This window comes from Pogoniulus pusillus, chromosome 13, assembly GCF_015220805.1.
Source record: "Pogoniulus pusillus isolate bPogPus1 chromosome 13, bPogPus1.pri, whole genome shotgun sequence".
NCBI lineage: Eukaryota > Metazoa > Chordata > Aves > Piciformes > Lybiidae > Pogoniulus > Pogoniulus pusillus.
In genome coordinates, this window is record NC_087276.1 from 10,484,171 (window position 1) to 10,504,757 (window position 20,587).

At 50.1% G+C, this 20,587-nt stretch overlaps 2 protein-coding genes across 5 annotated transcripts in view; one reads left to right on the forward strand and one right to left on the reverse strand.

Annotated features, from left to right (window-relative positions):
• SMC4 (structural maintenance of chromosomes 4) overlaps positions 1-11,389 on the forward strand; it is a 42,081-nt gene extending 30,692 nt beyond the window's left edge. For all 4 annotated transcript variants that reach the window (XM_064152944.1, XM_064152942.1, XM_064152945.1 and 1 more), the window contains 11 exons: positions 128-353; positions 448-527; positions 1,084-1,236; positions 1,380-1,506; positions 2,515-2,704; positions 4,509-4,653; positions 5,931-6,104; positions 6,892-7,074; positions 8,490-8,722; positions 10,115-10,298; positions 11,090-11,389. In XM_064152944.1, coding sequence (XP_064009014.1) covers positions 128-353; positions 448-527; positions 1,084-1,236; positions 1,380-1,506; positions 2,515-2,704; positions 4,509-4,653; positions 5,931-6,104; positions 6,892-7,074; positions 8,490-8,722; positions 10,115-10,298; positions 11,090-11,257 — 1,863 coding nt within the window. In that variant the 3' untranslated portion in view covers positions 11,258-11,389. The remainder of the gene's footprint in view (positions 1-127; positions 354-447; positions 528-1,083; positions 1,237-1,379; positions 1,507-2,514; positions 2,705-4,508; positions 4,654-5,930; positions 6,105-6,891; positions 7,075-8,489; positions 8,723-10,114; positions 10,299-11,089) is intronic.
• A 1,855-nt stretch (positions 11,390-13,244) lies between these two features.
• On the reverse strand, positions 13,245-20,508 carry TRIM59 (tripartite motif containing 59). The gene is made up of 2 exons (XM_064152949.1): positions 20,381-20,508; positions 13,245-16,131 (listed from the first exon to the last, which is right to left on the reverse strand). Exon 2 carries the CDS (start codon positions 16,126-16,128, stop codon positions 14,893-14,895), a length of 1,236 nt encoding a protein of 411 aa, XP_064009019.1. The 5' UTR covers positions 16,129-16,131; positions 20,381-20,508; the 3' UTR covers positions 13,245-14,892.
• Positions 20,509-20,587: the final 79 nt, after the last annotated feature.

Below are 20,587 nucleotides of genomic sequence, written 5' to 3' on the forward strand. Positions count from 1 at the left end.
TAACGAGAAGGGGAGCAGGACACTTTGCACTTAAAGCAAATGCAAAGGTTTACCGTACGTGAGAGTGATGAAAGCTCATCATTTATCCCAAAGAATCACTCCTTTATTGGATTTTTTTGTCATGCAGATGACTGTATGGGAAAAAAAAACTCAGCCCCTCTCCACTCCGGAGAACATCCCTCGGCTCTTCGACCTGGTGCAAGTGAAGGACTCCAGGGTCCGCCTGGCTTTTTACTTCGCCTTACGGGACACTCTGGTAGCCAGGGACCTGGATCAAGCTACCAGGGTGGCATTCCAAAAAGACAAGAGATGGAGGGTGGTTACACTGCAAGGACAAATCATCGAGCAGTCAGGTACTGCAGTGTACACTTGCAGGTAGATTCTGAGCACTGTATGGGTGACTTCTAAATACTATAAGCTCACTGACTTCATCTCCTTTCGCTTTAGGGACAATGACTGGTGGTGGAGGCAAAGCAATGAAGGGCAGAATGGGTTCCTCAGTCATCACAGATATTTCAGAAGAGGAGGTTAGTACATCTGCTTAATTAAACCTGGATTTTCTCCAAGTCCCTTGTGTTTTGGCAAAACAAACATACATACTTGTGCTCTGGCTTTTTAACTCAGCAGGAGTAGCTAACCTGTGGTGCAAGACACTAACAGTGATTTAAAGTTCACAAGGTCAGCAGAGCTTACACTGCCCTCAGGTGTACTTGTTCACAGCCCAGTTCTCATAAAGTTCTACTCTTAAGTATAGTGAAAACTGCTTCTAGTGTTTTTTGGGTTCTGCCCGCACTGCACCGAGTTGAGTGTTTCAAGCTTCAGCTAGTTCCTTAAACCAGTTCTGCACTGTGAGCTGCTGTGATGGGGATTCTTCACCATCCTTATGCTTGCTTCTCATTTTTCACTATTCTAACAGATGTTCTCAGCTCTCTACTCTGTCCTGCTACAGAAGCAAAGTGGGGTTTTTACCCCACATTCTTCCTGTGTTAGAAGAGGTCACAGGCTGTAAAGCACAGAGCTGAGCCCTTGCTTGGTTTTGTGCTGGTGACACAAGGCAAGTGATTGTCTCTCGTTTCTGTGTAGGTCAAAAAAATAGAATCTGAGCTGCAGAAGGAGTCTAAAAGAGCAGGGCAGACAGAAGAAAAGAAATTGCAACTGCAAGAAGCTGTAAGTAAACTGCACCAAGATATTCGGGAAATGAGGAACAACTTGGAAAAGTACACAGCAAGTATCCAGGTGAGCAGAGTTGGGGATTGAGGCAATCTCTGGCTTCTCCATGGGTGTGCAGGGCGGGAGATGACTTCAGGACTCAACCTACGCTAGAGTCCAGGACCTTTTTGAAAGTGCAGGATTCTAACAGGGTTTTGTGTTTTCTGTAGAATTTATCTGAACAAGAAGTTCATCTGAAAGCCCAAGTGAAGGACCTCGAAGCTAAAGTGGCTGCTGCTGTTCCAGATCAAAACAAGCAGAAGGAACTGGAGAAAAAACACAGTGTTTATAAAAAAGGTACATTCTGTGGAGAGGGGCTGATAGAAAAAAGTGTATTTACTGACAGAGGAGTGAATGGTTACAGCTTTGTTCCTTGGGATGGCCACTGCAGTACTCACTCTTAGTTTGGGACACTTTTTCCTTCTATGAGGGGGCTAAAAGGTGCTTCTAGAGACTGGAGAGTGAAACCTCTTGCTTTGCAATTGCTCAAGTTCACATTTCAGTTCACCTGAAGTAAACATTCCTTTGAACAGTATTTTCCACGTGTGATGAGGGAACTTGGGTTAGTTAGGGGTGAAAACTGGTGATAGTTGTGTCATGGTTGTAAAGTCAAGTGAAGGGTTTTGCTGTGCTCTGGGCATAAAATGAGCATTCTCTGTTCTGTTGTGGGCAAGAAATACAAAGGAGCAGATAGTTTCTCCAGGGAAATCACAGAATCCCAGCACAGTGGGGTTGGAAGGGACCTCTGGAGATCATCCAGTCCAATCTCCCTGCTAAAGCAGCAGCATCCATGGCAGCTAGCCCAGGACTACAATGGCCAGGGGGCTTGGGACAAGGAAACTCCACAAGCTCTCTGAGCAGCCTGCTCCAGGTTTCCAGCACCCTCACAACAGAGAATTTTCTCCTCTTCAGCTGGGACCTCCTGGGTTCCAGTTTGAGCACCACTGACAAGTCTGGCTCCAGCCTCTTGCCCTTCACATATTTACCATTTAACCCCTTTAAGCACTTGCCCATTAAATGAGTGCCAAGAAAGAGCTCCTTATGGTCCTACCTTGTGTTTAATTACTCTGTATACCTTAAGTAATCCAATTAAAGCTACTGGTGGTTTGGTAATGTGACAGCATCAGGAAGATGTGGGTGTAAAACAAACCTGCATGTTTTTCTCAGTCTCAAGAAGGATGTTTTGTACATTTCTCAGCATAGTGATACAGCAGAGCTCTGGATCTCTGGAATCTTGGTGTTCTGCAGCAGCCTGGAGTTGTGGGGGCAGCATCATGACCTTAGCTGCATTTTGTTCCTGGACAGACTATGACTGCGTTGCTGAGAAAGCTGAGAAAGTGGAGCACGAAGTCAAACGGTTACAGAAACTCATCATGGATATCAATAACTCCAAACTGAAGGCACAGCAAGACAAACTGGACAAGATCAACAAAGAAATAGATGAATGCAGCTTGGCTGTCACTAAAGCCCAGGTGGCAATCAAGAGTGCAGAGAGGTATAGCAGACATCATCTGAGGCTGTAGTTGTGTGTTCATCAGATAGGTGTTTGGGAACTGTTGGACCCTTCCATGAGCTGGGATTTGTCCAAACAGAGGAGATGGTTTTCACCTCTTCAGGACTAGAGGAAAACTCACAGGGAGGAAGAGGTCATCATGATACAATATGGGAAGGTCTAGGCTGGATGTTAGGAGGAAGTTCTTCACAAAGAGAGTGATTTGCCATTGGAATGGGCTGCCCAGGGAGGTGGTGGAGTCACCATCCCTGGAGGTGTTCAAGAAAAGACTGGCTGAGGCACTTAGTCTAGTTGATTGGATAGGGCTGGGTGCTAGGTTGGACAGGATGATCTTGAAGGTCTCTTTCAACCTGGTTGATTCTACGATCTCTAAACTGATTTAACTGGAATTAGTTCTTAATTAAGAACTGTAAGCTTTGTCTCCAGGTGAGATACTGGTACAGGCTGCCCAGGGAGGTTATGGATGCCCTCTCCCTGGAGATGTTCAGGGCCAGGCTGGATGAGGCCTTGAGCAACCTGGGCTAGTGGAATGTGTCCCTGCCCATTTCAGGGGAATTGGAACTTTAAAGTCCCTTCCAAGCCAAACCATTCCATGATTCTAATTAGTGCACTTTGCAGAAGCAGAGACTTGAGTGAAACCTGAGCAAGTTGAGCCAATTGAACTGTCAGACAGCTGGATCTGCTGGCATCAATGCCTACAGGATATCTGCTTGTTTTGAGTGGCCTCCATAGCTAAAAAGCCCTGATCATAACATCTTAATTTTCATCTGCATGCTGCGAGTGTGTCAGGTGAAGGGAAATAAAAGGGGTTTGGTTTCCAGCAGCCAGGTTAAAAGCCACATTTCATTCTGCTGCTCTCACTAAATTGCACATGCCAGGATTAAGGCTCAAGGTGGCACTTAGCTGTCATGCAGTGGAGCAGTTCACAGCTGAAGGGACTAATTTTAATATGAGGCATGTCAGGAAATAAAATGGGATCTATTTTTATATGTAAGCTTCACAATGCAGACTGAGTGCTCAGAACAAGGTAGAAACTGTCTGAAAGAATAGGGGAGGTTGTTCAGCAAGTCCTGGCTTCTCTGTGCTTGAGGAAGGCAATGTTCTTCTGCCCTAATCTTAGGAGCTGATACATGGAGCTGGGGTTGTTCAGCCTGGAGAAAGGGAGGCTGGGGGAAGACCTTCTGGCGCTCTGCAACTCCCTGAAAGGAGGCTGGAGCCAGGTGGGGGTTAGTTTCTTCTCCAGTGATAGGATGAGAGGAAATGGCCTCAAGTTGCACCAGGGGAGGTTGAGGTTGGACATTAGAAGAAACTTCTTCCCTGAAAGGGTTCTCAAAGACTGGAACAGGCTGCCCTGGGAAGTGGTCGACTCTCCATCCCTAGAAGGGTTTCAAAAATGTGTAGATGGGGTGCTGAAGGGCCAGGGTTTAACACCAGACTGGGTAGTACTGGGTTAATGAGTGGACTTGATCACAGAATCAGAGAACATTAGAGGCTGGAAAGGACCTCCAGTGATCAAGTCCAACTCTGCCAAAACAGGATCCCCTAGGGTAGTCCACACAGGAATACATCCAGTGGAGGGTTGAAAATCTCCACGGGAGACTCTACAACCTCTCTGGGCAGCCTGCTCCAGTGCTCTTGTCACCCTCACTGCAAAGTTTCTCCTCATGTCGAGGTGAAACCTATGTTCAAGTTTGTACCTGTTCCTCCTTGTCAAATTGCTGCAGACCACCAATCTTGGAGGTCTTCTCCAGCCTTAAAAGATTCTGTGATTTTGGTACCCCTGCAGAAACCTGAAAAGAACTGAAGAAGCCATTCTTCGCTTGGAGAAGGAGATTGGAGAGAATGCAGAAGAGATTAAGAGGTTAACCGAAGAGTTGACTGCGCTAGAAGAGAAAGCCGCTGAGGTTCTGAGTGAGCGTAATCAAGCTGAAGTGAGTGTCCTGTTAGTTCCCTCTGGTCTTCATCAGGCTGTGAAAGAAATCTTCCACTTCAGATTATAGTTCTTGTGCCAGTCTCCTCTAGAGACATTCCAGACCTGCTTGAACATTGTGATCCTGGGCAACCCTGTTCTGGGTGATCCTGCTTTGGATGATCTCCAGAGGTCCCTTTTCTTACCTCCACTATGCTGAAATTCTGTGAATCAAAGCTGACCTTCAGTACAGATGGGGGAAAAGAATCAGACCAAACAAATCCTAGTAAGCATTTTGGTCTTCAGAGAGAGCTGGGATGATGAGTTCTATCATTATTGGAGCTTATTTTTTATTGCTTTAAAATGTGCAGAAAACCAGATCTGTTTCCATTTCTGTGCTACTTCAGCTTCCCATCTGGAGTTGTGTAGAAGAGAGACAGAAAACAACCAGGACAGCTGAAATTCTTCCAAAACAAAGCTGTTTGACTGTGACTTTTTCTCTATAACTGCCTTTGAGCTAAAACTATCCCTGTGTAGGACTGGTTGGATCCAGCTCTGGAGTGAAAATATCAACTGCAGCATACTGCAGTCATTCCAGAAGTCAGGGACCTGGTTCATCTTAATTCACCAGTCTGTGTTGGCATCAGCATTTGGGCTTGAGGAGATGAAACTCTGTGAATGGTAGAATAGCTTCAGTTGGAACAGACTTTAAAGATCATGGAATGGCAGAATCATTCTGTCTAAGATCAAGTCCAGCCTTCTACTCAACACCTCCATGACCACTAGACCCTGTCCTGAAGTGCCACATCTACCCGTTTTTTTGAACCCTTCTGTGTATGGTGACTCCACCACCTCCCTGTGCAGCCTGTTCCAATGCCTGACCACTCCTGCAGGAAAGAGATGTTTCCTGAAGTCCAACCTAAACCTCCTCTGGTGCAGCCTGAGGCCTTTTCTTCTTATTTTGACATTAGTTACTTGGGAGAAGAGGCCAAGACCAGCCTCACTCCAATCTCCTTTCAGGCAGCTGTAGAGAGTAAGAAGGTTTCCTCTCAGCCTCTTTTTCAGGTTAAAGATCACTGTTCACTGTCTTCCAGCCCCCTGCCATGGGCACGGACACCTCCCATTAGACCAGGTTGCTCATCCAGCACTTCCAGGGATGAGGAGTAGTGGAGTGAAATAATAGGGAGTGAAATAATGTAATGACAATAATAATGGAGTGAAAACAAACACACAGCATGAGCAAAGTGGTCAAGCTGTCTCAGCCAGTTAATGACCTGAGTTTGTGCTGTTCCTGCTCAGGAAGCATTGCCAGAGATCAAGAAGGAACATGAGTGCCTGCTCCAGGAGATCAGAACTGTTCAGGATGGTGAACATGCACTTCAGACAGAAGCTCTTAATATCAAGCTGAAGATTCAGAAAGTGGACAGCAACATCTCCGCACACCAGTCAAAGCTGAAGTACTGGCAAACAGAGGTGAGGGTGTGGCTGAGCTCCTGCAGCTTCAGTTTAAGACCTCAGACTGTGAATACCTTAAAATACAGCTAGAAAATGAAGAATTTGGGGGAAAATTGAGGTTCAGCTCACAGTTTGGTGTTAATGCTATAAAAAAACCCAAGTTTCCAGGAACAGGATAATAGGATGAAGCGTAGTAGTATAATGTAAAGGGTGAGTGCCAAGAGGATGCCAAGAATGCGTCTTGGTGACGCCCAGTGCCAGCACAAGGGGCAACGAACAGAAGCTGAGGCATAGGAAGTTTTATGGAAACATGAGGAGGAATTTTTAGCCTGTGAAGGTGACAGAACCCTGCAACAGGCTCCCCGGGGGGTTGCGGAGTCTCCCTCTCTGGAGATATTCAAGACCTGCCTGAATGTGATCCTGTGTGATCTGCTCTGGGTGATCCTGTTCTGCAGGGTGGTTGGATTGGATGAGCTTTCGAGGTCTTTTCCAGCCCCTAACATTCTGGGATTCTATGAAGGGATGTTTGTTGTATTTCACATCTTACTAAAGGGAGTTAGCAGATGGAAGCTTCCTGATGATTTCACAGTATTATCAGGGTTGGAAGAGACCTCACAGATCATCAAGCCCAACCCTTTACCACAGAGCTCAAGGCTAGACCATGGCACCAAGTGCCACGTCCAATCTTGCCTTGAACAGCTCCAGGGACGGCGACTCCACCACCTCCCTGGGCAGCCCATTCCAGTGTCCAGAAGAACCTTCCTGTGATCTCTCAAGATAGTTAGTAATTGAGTTTGAATTTTAGATCTCCCGCTTATCACTGCACTCCATAGAAGATAAACCAGCTGAAGAACTCCCAGTGCTGAGTCAAGAAGAGCTGGAGGCAATCAAGGACCCCAAAGCCATCATTAACCAGATAGCTCTGCTGGAAGCCCAGTGTCAAGAAATGAAACCCAACCTGAGTGCTATTGAAGAATACAAGAAGAAGGTAAGCTTGGCCCCCGCCCTGTGCTGCTGGGTTTTGTCTTCTTCGTGCTGCACTAAGCACTGCGTGGCCAGCATGCTTGTGTGCCAGGGCTTCCACCTGCAGAGTTCAGGCACTGCTTCTGCAGCATGGAGCTCACCTTCCAGCTGTGCCTTTGCCTTCAGGTGGCTGCTCAAACAGATCCTGCACTTGAAGCACATGAGATATGATTTCTTTATAGACCCATTGAATCCTTCAGGCTGGAAGACGGGTCAAGTCCAGCACTGCCAGTTCACCACTAAACCATGGCCCTCAGCACAGCTTTGAAACCCCTCTATGGAGGGGCTCCACCAATGCCCTAGGCAGCCTGAGCCAGGGCTTGACAACCCTTTTGGGGAAGAAACTGTTCCTTATGTCCAACCTAAACCTACCCTGGTGGAACTTGAGGCTGTTTTCTCATCCTGTCACTTGTTCTTTGGGAGGAGACTCCCAAACTCCCACCTGGCTCCAGCCTCCTTTTAGGGAGTTGGAGAGACCAAGAAGGTCTCCCATCAGCCTCCTCCAGACTGGACACCCCAGGTCACTCAGCTGCTCACCACACCTGTTCTCCAGACCCTTCACCAGCTTTGTTGTCCTCTGGAGCCCTCCATGTCCTCATTGGAGTGAGTGGCCCAAAACTAAACCCAAGATTTGAGTTGTGGCCTCAGCAGTGCCCAGTACAAGCAGACAAGTTCCCATCCTGCTCCTCCTGGCCACACTATTGTTGTTCTAGGCCAGGATGCTGGTGACCTTCTTGGCCACATAGGCACAATGCTGGCTCACCTTCAGCTGCCCCCAGATCCTTTTCCATCAGGCAGTTTTCAGCCTTTCTGCCCCCAGCCTGGAGGATTGTATGAAGAGACAAAAGAGAACATCTCCGCTCTGGGCACACCAGAATGAAGTGGTCCTGTTCTTTCTCAATTCCTTCTGGTGGGAGCTGAAACTGACCCTTTCAGCTTCCCCTCTCTCCTCTGCAGGGTCTGCTGTTGCTAGATCATGAATGGTTGTTAGCTGCTCATTAGCCAGATGTGAAGGTTGTATCTAAGAACTCAGGTATATCTTGGTAGGTGAAGGCAACTTTCTCCTGGAAGAGCTGGTTTATTCAGCCAGCTACTCCTGATGGTCTAGAGAGACAGACAATAAGCTGAGGACAGTTGTTTTTTTCTCCACACAATACTCATCTTGGACCATTCAGCAGATGAAGTCTGGTTTTCTTTTCACACGGGGTTTCTAGCAGCAGCATGGAGATGAGATGAAAGAGATGCTTTGGGTTTGTTCTTTTGTTTCAGGGCTGTCAACCATTCTGGGAAAAATGAATTTTCAACTGGTAGGGAGAAATGGTTTAAAATCTGGGCATTCAAATGGAAACAGCTGCTCTAAGTGTGGGTTTTTTTCTACAGGAAGAGCTGTATTTGAAACGTGTGGGTGACCTGGACAACATTACCAACGACAGAGACAAGTTCAGACAAGCCTTTGAAGACCTCCGGAAACAAAGGCTGAACGAATTCATGGCAGGGTTTAACGTCATCACCAACAAACTGAAGGAGAACTACCAGATGCTCACGTTGGGAGGAGATGCTGAGCTGGAGCTTGTGGACAGTCTGGATCCCTTCTCTGAAGGAATCATGTTCAGGTTTGTCTGAAGACTTTGTGGTGCTGTGCAATCTCCAATTGTTGTGATTTTTGCAGCCTGCTTTTAAGCTTAGTTAGTCTGCAGCTAACCAGGACAGTTTCCCCCTGGGCTTGATGAGGGCATTTAAAGAGTGGTGGTCAATGGCTGAATGTCTGAGTGGGGAGGAGACCTGTTCCTCAGAGCCGGGAACTGGGACCGGTGCTGTCTAACATCTTTGTTGGTGACATGGACAAGTGGGATGGAGGTACCCTCAGCAGGCTTGCTGATGACACTAAGCTATATGGTGTGGTTGATGTGCTGGAGGGACCTGGACAGGCTGGAGAGGTGGGCCAGTGCCAACCTAACGAGGTTCAACAAAGCCAAGGACAAGGTCCTGCACCTTTGGTGCAATCCCAACCACAAATCCAGGCTGTGTGGAGAATAGATAAAGAGCAGCCCCATGGAGAAGGGCAAGGGGGTGCTGGGCAGTCCAAAGCTGGACATGAGCCAGCACCAAGTGCTGCCAGCCTAGCCTTAGCCTGTCCTGGGCTGATCCCCAGCAGTAGGGGAAGGGAAGGAATTTTGCCCCTCTGCTGTATTCTGCTGAGATGCCTCTGCAGTGCTGGGGCCAGCTCTGGAGTCCTTAGCACAGACATGGAGCTGTTAGAGGAAGAAATTCTTCCCCGTGAGCATGATGAGGCACTGGAACAGGGTACCCAGAGAAGCTGTGGAGGTTCCAAGCCTGGAGGTGTTCATGGCCAGATGAGATGTGGCCTTGAACAACCTGCTCTAGCAGGACATGTCCCTGCTCATGGCAGGGGGTTGGAACTGGATGATCTTTAAGGCTCCTTCCAAGCTAACCAGCCTATGATTCAAACTTGTTGCATCTACAGCGTAGATTGCAGGTATTGGCAAGATGCTGTCATAAGCCACAGGCATTTAGCATCAAGATTGATCTGCCCTGGAGCAAAGAATAACTTTAAAGTCATTTCTCAGGGGGTTCTTCATTCCCAAATAATTTTGTTTTGAATAGGGAATTGTGTCCTATTGTGAACTGGGGATTGTCCTGTCATAGGTGATCCTTAGAGCAAATTAATTACTGAGGAGTAGTAGAGTAGCACATCTGAAAAATAATGAAGGAGCAGCTGTGAGGTGATGTGGTCCCTGCAGAGAACAGCCTAGTGCTGGTTTAAATTGAGGCAGGCATGGAGCTGTGCCATGGACCCAGGGAGCTCCTTGGTGACCAGAAATCATCTGTTCACATCTTTCCCCTGCGGAGGGCTAAGAGCAGCAAGCAGCTCAGCCCTGATTTTGTGTCTTCCGTGAGACTCCTCCCCATTTATGTCAGGGTGAAAAGCAAGTCTCATTTCCGTCACAGCCAGAAGGGAGTGACAAACTCTCGGTTTGTTTCAGTGTTCGGCCTCCCAAGAAAAGCTGGAAGAAGATATTTAACCTGTCTGGAGGAGAGAAGACTCTGAGTTCCCTGGCTCTGGTCTTTGCTCTTCATCACTACAAGCCAACACCACTTTATTTCATGGATGAGATTGATGCAGCCCTTGACTTCAAAAATGTCTCCATCGTAGCGTTTTACATCTATGTAAGTACTGAGTGGTACCTTGGAGTGCATGTGTGTACTTGTTTGTTATTTTCCTCTCTGCCACAAAAGCCAAAGTGGTGAGTCAGAGAATCATTAAGGTTGGAAAAGCCCTCTAACATCATCCAGTCCAAACATCAACCCAGCACCACCATGGCCCCAGGTGCCACAGCCACAGGGTTCTTTAACACTTCCAGGCATGGTGATTCCACCATTCCCTGGGCAGCCTGTTCCAATCACTTAGTACTCTTGCAGCAAAGGAATTGTTCCTCATCTCCAACCTAAACCTCCCTTGGTGCAACTTGAGGCCATTTCCTCCCATCCAGACAGTGATGACTGGATTTAACAGGCTGGAGAGGTGGAGCAAGAGGCTGAGCAAGAGGTGGAGCCTACTTACTAAGCATGCCAGAAGGGTGCTCAGAGTGTTGCTTCCTGTCTGGTTTTGATCTGTTCCTATATTCAATCATAAAATGGGTTGGAAGGGACCCTGAAGACCCAGGGACACTTCACACTAGCCCACGTTGCTTCAAGGCCTCATCCAACCTGGCCTTGAACACCTCCAGGGAGGCCTCCACAACCTCCCTGGGCAGCCTATTTCAGAGTCTCACCACCCTCTACTGAAGAACTTCCTTAGCTCCAGTCTAACCCTGCTCTCCCTCAGCCTCAAATCATTCCCCCTTGTCCTATGCAAGACACCTTAAAGTCCCTCTGCAGGGACATAGAACCCCCTGAGGCCATACAAGAGCAGAGTTTTTTGCAGTGCTGAGAGCTGACACAAGCACCTTGTGTTGCAGGAGCAGACCAAGAACGCCCAGTTCATCATCATCTCGCTGCGCAACAACATGTTTGAGATGGCAGACAGGCTCATTGGCATTTTCAAGACCCACAACATCACCAAGAACGTGGCCACCAACCCCAAAAGTATCGGAGCCAAAGCACTGGCTCAGCTCGCTGCCCCCTGACTCCACATGGGATAGGGTGAAGTCACTTCCCCTTGCTGCTGCTGATTTTAATGTCTATTTTTGTACTGCAGACTTCTACCTTTACTTGAGCTCGGTATTAAAGTTGTGTCAATAAAGTTTTGCTTTACAGTCGGCAGTGATTTGAATTCTGTGAACTGACCTGAAGAAAACTCTTCCTCTGTCTTTTTACTGTTCCTTTAGCAGCCTTTCTGCCAACTTTTGGGTTCTGCAGCTGGCTTGCAGTGCCTGTTTTTTACTGTCTCTCCCCAAGCCAGCAGATTGCTTGCAAATGCCATCAGACTGTCTTGTCACACTCCCTTTTCCAGTAAGTACACACAACATTCACATGTGCAGTGTGAGGATGTTGTAATGCTGCAGGGCCTGCCCATCAGATTTTTGTGGCCATTTTGTGTGGAGTTGGAGTGGTTTAGGAAGCTGCTTTTCAGTCATTTCCCTTCCCACAGAGGACAATTCCTTCTCCTCTCAGACTGCAGCCCCATGCTGCACTTGGGGCTTATTAAGGCAACAATCGTCAGCTGGCTTTTGCCATCATCTCAAAGGGCTAAACCTGCTCCCAGGACTGGTCAGGTCAGTACCCTTTACCCTGTGTGTGTCACTCAGATCTGATTTGAATCTGAGGGGCGTTTGTACTTTCAAGCCCAGTCAGTACCAGGCACACTTGCACCTTCTGCTGCTCACCAAGGGGAAAAAAAAATCCACCACCCCAAAAAGCTCCTTAACTCAGCAGCAGCAGGGCAGTAAAGGCAGACAGGGATAGTAAAGCTGAGGCCAGCCCTGCTGGCTCACCCTGCTTTGTGTTCTCAGCCCTTAATTCCCTCTCTCTCTGTTTTCATACCAAGCACTGAACAAAGCCTGAGGTGGCTCCTGTTACCACCTGATGTCAGTTACAGATCCAGCTCAGCACTGGCCCAAACCCAACCACTGCCTCACCCTGGCATAGGGCACAGCCAGCAAAGTGGAGCTGATGGGGCGGGGGGGTGGTAAGTACAGAGAGCTGCTTTCTGTGGGGTGTTAAACTTTCAGTTTCTAACAGCTCCTGACCAGTGTAAATCAACGTGTCTGGCCTGAGGTTCTGTGTGTGCAGCACCTCACTGTCAGAAGAGATGGTGCTGTTATATATACACTGTTTGCAGCAACCTCAGCCCAGCAACAGGCACAAGGAGACTGGATGAGGAAAACCAGGCTGCAAAATTCTCCTGCAGCAGATGGGCACAGGGTTTTTTTTTCCCACCTCAAGCTGAAGCTACAGAAATATTCAGGATAAGTGCCCAGGCTCCATCAGCCAAGGCCAAGGAGAGGGACAACAACCACTTGGCTGGAGAAGCATAGAGGACAGTTCTGAGCTTGCACCAAGGCTGGCTCATGGGATTTTTGCAGCAGTACAAGAGGAGGTGCAGGGCAGGATAATCCCCTGGGAATAATGAGCTGGGGAAGGCAAACCATTTCCTTTTCACCTGTACCTGGTGATGTTCTGATACCTTAGCATCTCAGCACTGCACGTTGTTCTTAGTGGGCTGCCTGGCCATCTCAGTACTTCATCTCTTCCCTTCCTGGGTCTCAACAAGCTCCTCTGCAGACAGACTTCCTCTCTGAGAAAGAAAAATCTAGAAAGAAATGCTTGCAGTAAGAGATACACTGCTGAAGTAGGGCTTCAAAAGAAGACAGATGGAAAGAGAAGCAAACACAGCCCACCTGGGGCTGGCAGGGTGCAAATCCCTCAGAGGCCCAGCATGGTGGGAGGTGAAGTGGCCTCTGGACATCATCCAGTCCAACCCTGTCCAGCACCACATTGCAGAGAACCTTCCTAAAGTCACTACAAGAAAGTGAGGCTCTGTAAGGAATGGGAAGTAGGGAGAGCCCAGTGGAACAGCCACATTCCTGCCTTTGGGAGATGCCTGCTCCTCCTCCCCTGCTCACAGGGCTGCTGGGAGCAGAGCAGTGAGGAAGCCAGGGGGTCAGGCAGGCCTGCTGAAAGAATAGCTTTTATTTGTATACCATTTCCTTAAAAGAGAGAACAGTACAAGTAGTAAACATTCCCATTAGTAGCAAAGGCTTTGTGAAAACTTCTGTGACCTCAAAAAATAACGGGAACTCTGCAAGTGGTGAAAAGGCAGGAAAACAGAAAGCAGGCAAGTCAGAAGCCTGAGGGGGCAGTGGACAGACAGACAGCACCAGGCTTTGGGACTGATGTGCCAGGTGACAACCTTGCAGCAAATTACCACCTTGCCTGGAAAATCCATGAGACAGCATTTACCTGGGCCTGGGGTCCATCTCGAAAGCAGAATCAGTGGGATCGGTGGGATCTGCTTCTGGAACTCTCCAAGATGACAGACAGAAGACACAGAAATCCTGGGTAGTGCTCTGCTGACTCCTACCTGAGCCAGCCCTGAGCAGCCCCACGTCTGAGCTGCCAAAGGGGAGCTGGCTGGCTGGAGGCAGCAGCCCTGTGCTCTCTGGATCGCTGTCAGGAGAGTCAGGCAGGCTGGAGTACCTTGTCAGTGTCACCCCTCAGCGCTGACCTGGCTCTCAGGTCCGAGGCAGGCAGCAAGAGGCACTTTGCAGGGCTCCAGTAAGCACCTGCTGCTAGCACCGGGCAGGTTTTGGGGTGCACAAGGGTTTAAAACCCCCAAAAGGCCCAGAATTGAGCCACTCCTCCTACAACTGCTGCTATTCACAACCAGCCAGAAGCGCTGCTGTGCTGCACTGTGCTGCTGGTATTACCATGAGCCATGGCAAACACTGCTTTTGGGGAGCTTTCAGGGAAGATAAGCTCGGCTGTGCTCTGTTGTTGTAACTGCAGCTCTCCCAGGCTGCCACCAGCCTCCTCAGCACTCAAAATCCACAATGACTCCCTTTGGGGGTTTCACTCCTGAACACACCTTAGACTGGAGTCCTGGAAGTGTGATGGTGACTGATGGATTGCAGGATATGATGCTGTTGTGTTTCCTCTTCTTTGAGCCCCCTGCTCCTTGTGCTGAGAAGCTGAAGATACCTTTCCCTTCTTCCTCAACAGCTCTTAAAGCAGCTTGGCAACAGCTGGATCCATTCACCACTGGCTCCAGTTTTGCTGCTTACCTCAGAACCTGTCCATTTTCATGACATGAAATGCTGCAGTCACATCCTCCACCAGTAACTGCTACCACACCAAGTGAAATCCAGAACCAGCAAAACACCAGATGTAAGTTTTAGCTACAGCTAAAACTTGAGTCACCCCTCCCAGACTCCATTTTCAGCCTTTTGTAACCTTTAGTGTTGTGCTTTGATTAAAAACTTTAAAACCAAACCACACCACCACTCAACCTAAAAGAAACACTTTAAAATCATGTTCCCAAAGGGAACATGGCTCCAGATGACAACCTGGGAACCTTTGGCAGAGATTGCTTCTGACCAGCTTCTTGTTTAAACTGACTCCTGCCAAGCTCTGTCGGTGTGTGAGCAGGAGAAGCAGCCTGTTTGTTGTCACGTTGAAGAATAAGCCAAGAAAAAATCCATACAGCACAGAACAAGGAGATGGAAATAGGAAGGAAAAGCAGAACTTGGGTACTTCAGCTTTTTAGGTAGAAATTATGACTGCAATAATACCCTGAGGTTCCCTCCCTTAGCTTTTCATCTCCTCACTGGAAGAGCTGAAAGGAAGCAGCTCTCCCCACAAACTCCATCAGCAAGTTAAATCTGTTGCACAGCTCAACAGCCACAGCCTGCCAGTGGGAGTGGAGACCCTGACAGACAGGCAGCAGCACCTCAGACAGATACAGGGGAGCAGCTTCAAACAGCAGAGAGGACACAGGTGGGTAAAGGGAGAGCCCCACCATTGCTGTCATCACAAGCAGCAGCTGCACCACAGGGTTCACAGCCTGCAGCTGCTCCTTCACTTCTCGGCCTGCCCTCCGGCCACCACCTCTGCTGCGCAGCTTCCTCTTCAGGACCACCTTGACTTTTGGAGTCGGGATCTTGTTGATCTGCCCCAGCTCAGTTTTTGACCACACATCTTTCAGCAGGTGCCCAATCCTAGGATGAACCTCCATGGGCTCCACCTGCGGCAGCTGCCTCTCCCTCAAGGCTTTCACACGCTGCTGCATGTCCCCCATCTTCTCCAGGAAGATGAGTGGGGACTCCTCCCTTTGCACAGCCGTGTTGAGGGACATCAGCTCCAGCTGCTCTTCCCGCATTTTTTCCAAGTGCTGGATCAGAGGGTCATATTTCACCACCACGTCAGCCTTGGCTTCTTCCAGCGCCATCAGCAGAGCCTGCTTCTTGTCCTCCAGGGTGTCGCTGAGCTTCCTGAAGTACTGCACCACTGCCATTCGATCCCCCCTCACCACACTCTCACACTGGGCCTTCTGCTCCTTCAGCTTCTCCAGCAGCAAGCACACATCAGTCCAGTACCTATCGGTCAGCTGCTGGAGCAGATGGCTGGAAGTCCTCTTCTCCTTTTGGTAGGCAGTGTGGAGGTCATCTATGGGGTGCCCGTGGTGCTCTCCTATGGTGAGGCAGTGGCCGCAGACCAGCTTCCTGTCCAGCAGGCAGTAGATGTTGAGGGGCTGCCTGCTGTGCTGGCTGCAGGTGGCAGTGCAGGCCGGAGCCTCTCGCCGGGATTTCTCGATGATGGCTTTGACGGCAAAGTTGATGGGCAGCGACTCGACAGCGCCGGCAGGGATTTCCGAGACGCTCCTGCAGTTGGGGCACTTGAGGGGAATTCGCAGGGGTCTCCAAATGGAAAAGTTGCTCGACGCCTGGATGACGCCTTCCAGACAGCTCCTGCAGAAGGTGTGGGAACAGGACAGGACGCGAGGATCTTCAAAGAGGCCGTAGCAGATGGAACAGGTCAGCTCCTCCTCGAAGGGATGCATGTCCTGCAAAAGGAACACAGACACGCCCCAAGCTGTCTACAGCCTTTAAAACCATTTCAGCCACCTCAACACTCTTCTTTCCATCTCAACTCGATGAGTTTCTTTCCCACCCCATCTCTCCCTTCTTCCCTTTGGGAAGCTGAGGGATTCATGGAGAGCCTCGCACTCACCTAGTGGCCAGCCCAGCTCTGACCGCTGACACCAGCAGCAGTGTAAGCTGGGCTGTGTGTTTGTAACAACACCGTGAGGCCATGCAATCAAGACCTAAGAAAGACTGGAAGCCAGCTACAGTTCAAAGACTCCAGCAAACTATGATCTGCTCCTTTGATCCAAGGATCACCCATAGCCAACCTTCACCTTCAAAAGCTGGGAGAAGCAGCAACCTGCTCCTGGAAGAGAGTTATAGCAGAGGGAGGTGGTGGTGTCACCACCCCTGGAGGTGTTCGAGAAACGTGTGGCCATAGCACTTTGGGACATTGCTTAATGGCCATGGTTGATGGTTGGAGTGGATGATCTCAGAGGGCTTTCCCAACCCAAACAACTCTGTGATGCCAAAAGAAGTTTCTAAGAGTGATGACATTTTTTTCCTACTCTGAGGCCCATTTTCAACACAGGAAGAGAACACCAAGTATTTGCAATCAGACTTATTAACCAACAGCTCTCTCTACGTTCTGGCACCAACCAGAGCCTAACTCAAGAGCCCTTAACACAGCCCACTGACAGTAACTGGACTCACAGTGTTACTCCTGGGTTACTTTAAGCACAACACTACAAATCTAATTTTCACTGGCCATCCTTCATTTTTTTTCTTTGCCATCTTAGTGAAATCACCCTCTCAGGTCACACAGAACAGTAAATCCAACGCCAGTTTTCATCCTACACCCACAATTCTGGTTTTCATTCTGTTACAAGTATGAACTCCCTTTATCTGTGCCACATTTTCCCATATCCTTGTCAATTCTGTGTGCTTTGCTACACTGCAAAAAGATTGTCCAAGCATTCAGCACCAAAGACTCAAAACTTAGGGTTTGACTCCAAATCTGAAACCAGCAGCATGAAGCTGGGCTGATGCAGCTGCACCAAGCAGTGCTGTCCTTGGCAAGAAGATAACTGCCTTTGGGATGTGTTTAGGGAGGATATTTTATTCAACCCTTGGGGCAAAAATAGTTCCTATGTTAAAATCTATCAGCAGTTCTCTCTAACACCAAGCCATAAAAATGATCAGGAGGTTGGAGCAACTCTGCTAGGAGGACAGGCTGAGGGAGCTGGGGGTTTGCAGCCCAGAGAAGGGAAGGCTTCAGGCAGACCTCATAGTAGCCTGCCAGTACCTGAACGGGCTACAAGAAGGCTGCAGAGGAACTGACTACAAAAGCCTGCAGGGACAGGAGGAAGGCAATGGCTTCAAACTAGAGTAGATCAGATTCAGGCTGGATGTTAGAAATAGGTTCTGCACCATGAGGGTGCTGGAACACTGCAACAGGTTGCCCAGGGAGGTGGTTGGGGCCTCATTCCTGGAGATATTCAAGGTGAGGCTGGACAGGGCTCTGGGCAGCCTGATCTAGTGGAGGATGTCCCCGCTGGCTGCAGGGGGGTTTGACTGGATGAGCTTTGGAGGTCCCTTCCAGCCCAGAGCATTCTGTGATTCCATGACAATCACGGGTGATTCATTGTAGGTGACTCTACAAGGAACTGAATTGGTGATGATCCTGTTCACTATAGGCAGCCTGGCACCCAGAGCTCTACCGGGAGGCAAGTAGAAGAGCAGAAATGTCCAGGTTCAGTTTTATCCTGCACAAGGAAATGAGCAAGCCATTTCCAGAACAGTGGGAATAATGCACTAGCTGGCTACGGGAGAGCCTGGGAACACTGATGGAGAAGAGCCATCAGTGGGGGGGAAAAGATGTTTCCTAGGTAAGGAAAGCAGCAGGAAGCTGGTAAAGTGCTTTCCTGCCCAGGGCAGGTAGTTGGCCTTACACCTGCTAAGCAGTGGCAGCAAGCACTTTGTATAGACACAGCTTTGGCCCCAGAGTCACCTAGCACAGGCAAATGACACCCCAAGGGCCGTGATAAAAATTCTAAAGCATAATTGTGCCAGCAAGGAGGCAAGTTTCAGAACCCTTCCAGCAACAAAAGGCCTGCTAAGGGGCCTGGGGCTTTATCCTTTTGTAATGAACGACACTGCAGGCAAAGGGAGGCTGTGAAGCAGAGCACACCTGTCTGCCAGGGAGGGGCTGCCAAGGGCGATTCAGCCCTGGGTAACGGCTGCAGTCGCCTATGCGGAGTTCCAATGGGCATGGGGAAGAGCTTCCCAAGGACTCCGTGCTGCCAGGCACCCTCAGGGAGGAAAACAACACCTGCAGTCGGGAGGACACCAAGGCTCCCCTGCTGAACGCACAGCAGAAACGCCTTCTCCCCATGCCACCGCAGGACGTGAAGCCCTCCTGCAGCACAAACACAGAAGCTCAGGCCTCTGCTGAGCAGAAAGAAGGTTAAGTGGTGCTCTGGGCGGTCTTCTTCTATAAAAGTCACTCTCTTAGGAAAGGCTGACACAACTGTTTAAAATAAAGCCCACAAGCTTGAGGTGCAGCTCTGGCGTTTGTCAGCACATCAGAAGGGATGGAGTCTTCTGTGCAGCTGCCAGGTTTGCTGCTTGCAACAGGCCAGGCAGCAGGAATCAGAAGGGCATGATCATCACAGCCTGGGGAAAAGGAGTCCAAGAGAGACCTTCTTGCTTTCCAAAACTACCAAAAAGGAGTTGGGAGGTCGGGGTCAGTCTTATCTCCGTACTAGGGAGTGGCAGGAACAGCCTCAAGTTGCACCAGGGGAGGTTTAAATTGGAAGTAGAAAAAACTTCTTTACTGGAAGGGTTCTCGGATGGGAACAGGCTGCCCAAGGAGGTGGCTGGAGGATTTAAAGCAGAGATGTGGTGCTGAGGGCCATGGCTTAGCACCAGCCTTGGTAGAGTTAGAGCACGGTGGAGCTGGATGACCTTAAAGGGCTTTTCCATCTCAAAGCACTCTATGTGATTGCGTGATTAGAAGAGACCTTGAAGCTCACCAGGTTTGCAGCTGCTAACCCAGCACTGCCATCTCACCACTCAACCACAGCAGCTGCACTGCTCCCCTCCACACCACAAATACTGCACTGGAGTCACCGCAGTTACCGACCAGGCACATTCTGACCCTAGCCCCTACTCCTTCCGCAGCTGCTCCACCACGGTGCCACATTTCCACACAGGCTTTTTTGGTGGCCTCAAAGGAGATGAACACAGCTGAGAAGTCTGTCTTGTTTCCCCATCAAGCTGACCTATCCCTTCTGCCTGGCCACCCACTGGATTCTTGTTTGCTACAACAAACTTCCACCATGAGAAAGTACAGGTACAGCACTCTGTCCTCTCCACACCCATCTTCCACCACTGAGCCTTGCTCTCCATCCCTCATCTCTTGAACTTTACCAAAGCCTCAGATCCAGAGCATTCCTTTGCCTCTTAGAATTCAGCAGCTGACAGAAGGAGAACAACTTCACCTGTCTGCTGCACGGCCCCCACACACCACAGACCCTCTGCCAGCTCCCACAGACAAACTGGCAGCCATAAAGCAATCCCTGACCCCTAGCGCCATGGGGCTGGAAGGGACCTCTGGAGATCAACCCCTGCTAAAGCACAGCAGCACAATGCTCAGGGGGCTTTGGAAGCTCTCCACAGAAGCAGACTCCACAACTTCTCTGGGCAGCCTGCTCCAGGCCTCCAGCACCCTCATACCAAACAAGTTTCCCCTTACGCTTGGTTGGAACTTCGCGGTTTCCAGTTCCTGCTCACTGCGTGTCGTGTCCCTGGGCACCACTGACAAAAATCCGTCCCCATCCTCTTGCCCCCCACCCTTCAGCTACGGATCAGCACCCACAAAAGCCCCAGCAATGGGACCCTTGTCTGCATTAACAACTACAAGCAGCAGCCAACACCAGCTCGCTAATTTCACCAGGCAGAAACGCGCCGAAAGGAGCGATCAGGAAGGGATCGGGAAGGGATCGGGAAGGGGCTGCTGAGGGCAGAGCCGGCTCCTGGGCGCTCCCGGGGATGCCCGCGGGTGCCCTCCCGGCAGTGAGGGGCGCAGCTCTCCGCAGCCGTCAGGAGCGGCCAGAAGCAGCAGAAGGCTCAGGGCGCCTGTCCCTCAGCAGGCCGGCGGCCGAGCCCAGACACAGCCGAGCGCAGCGAGGGCACGGCGGCCGCCGCGCTCCCCGCCCCGGAGCCTACCTGCGCGTTAGGCCTCTCGCCCGCCAGCTGCTGCTGCTGCTCGGCTGCCCCCGCGCACCGGAACCGCCGAAGCCCGGCCGGCCGAACCGCCGCCGCCCTCTTTGAACCGGCCGGGCCCGCGTCCCGCCCGCCGCTGCCCGCCTCTGCGCCTGCGCGCGCAGCCAACGGCCGCGGCCGCGAGCGGCGGCACCGGGGCGCTCGCGCCCA

What these genes read in the sequence shown, in the direction of transcription:
- TRIM59 (XM_064152949.1), bottom strand. Translation starts at nt 16,128, where the DNA reads ATGCATCCCTTCGAGGAGGAGCTGACCTGTTCCATCTGCTACGGCCTC.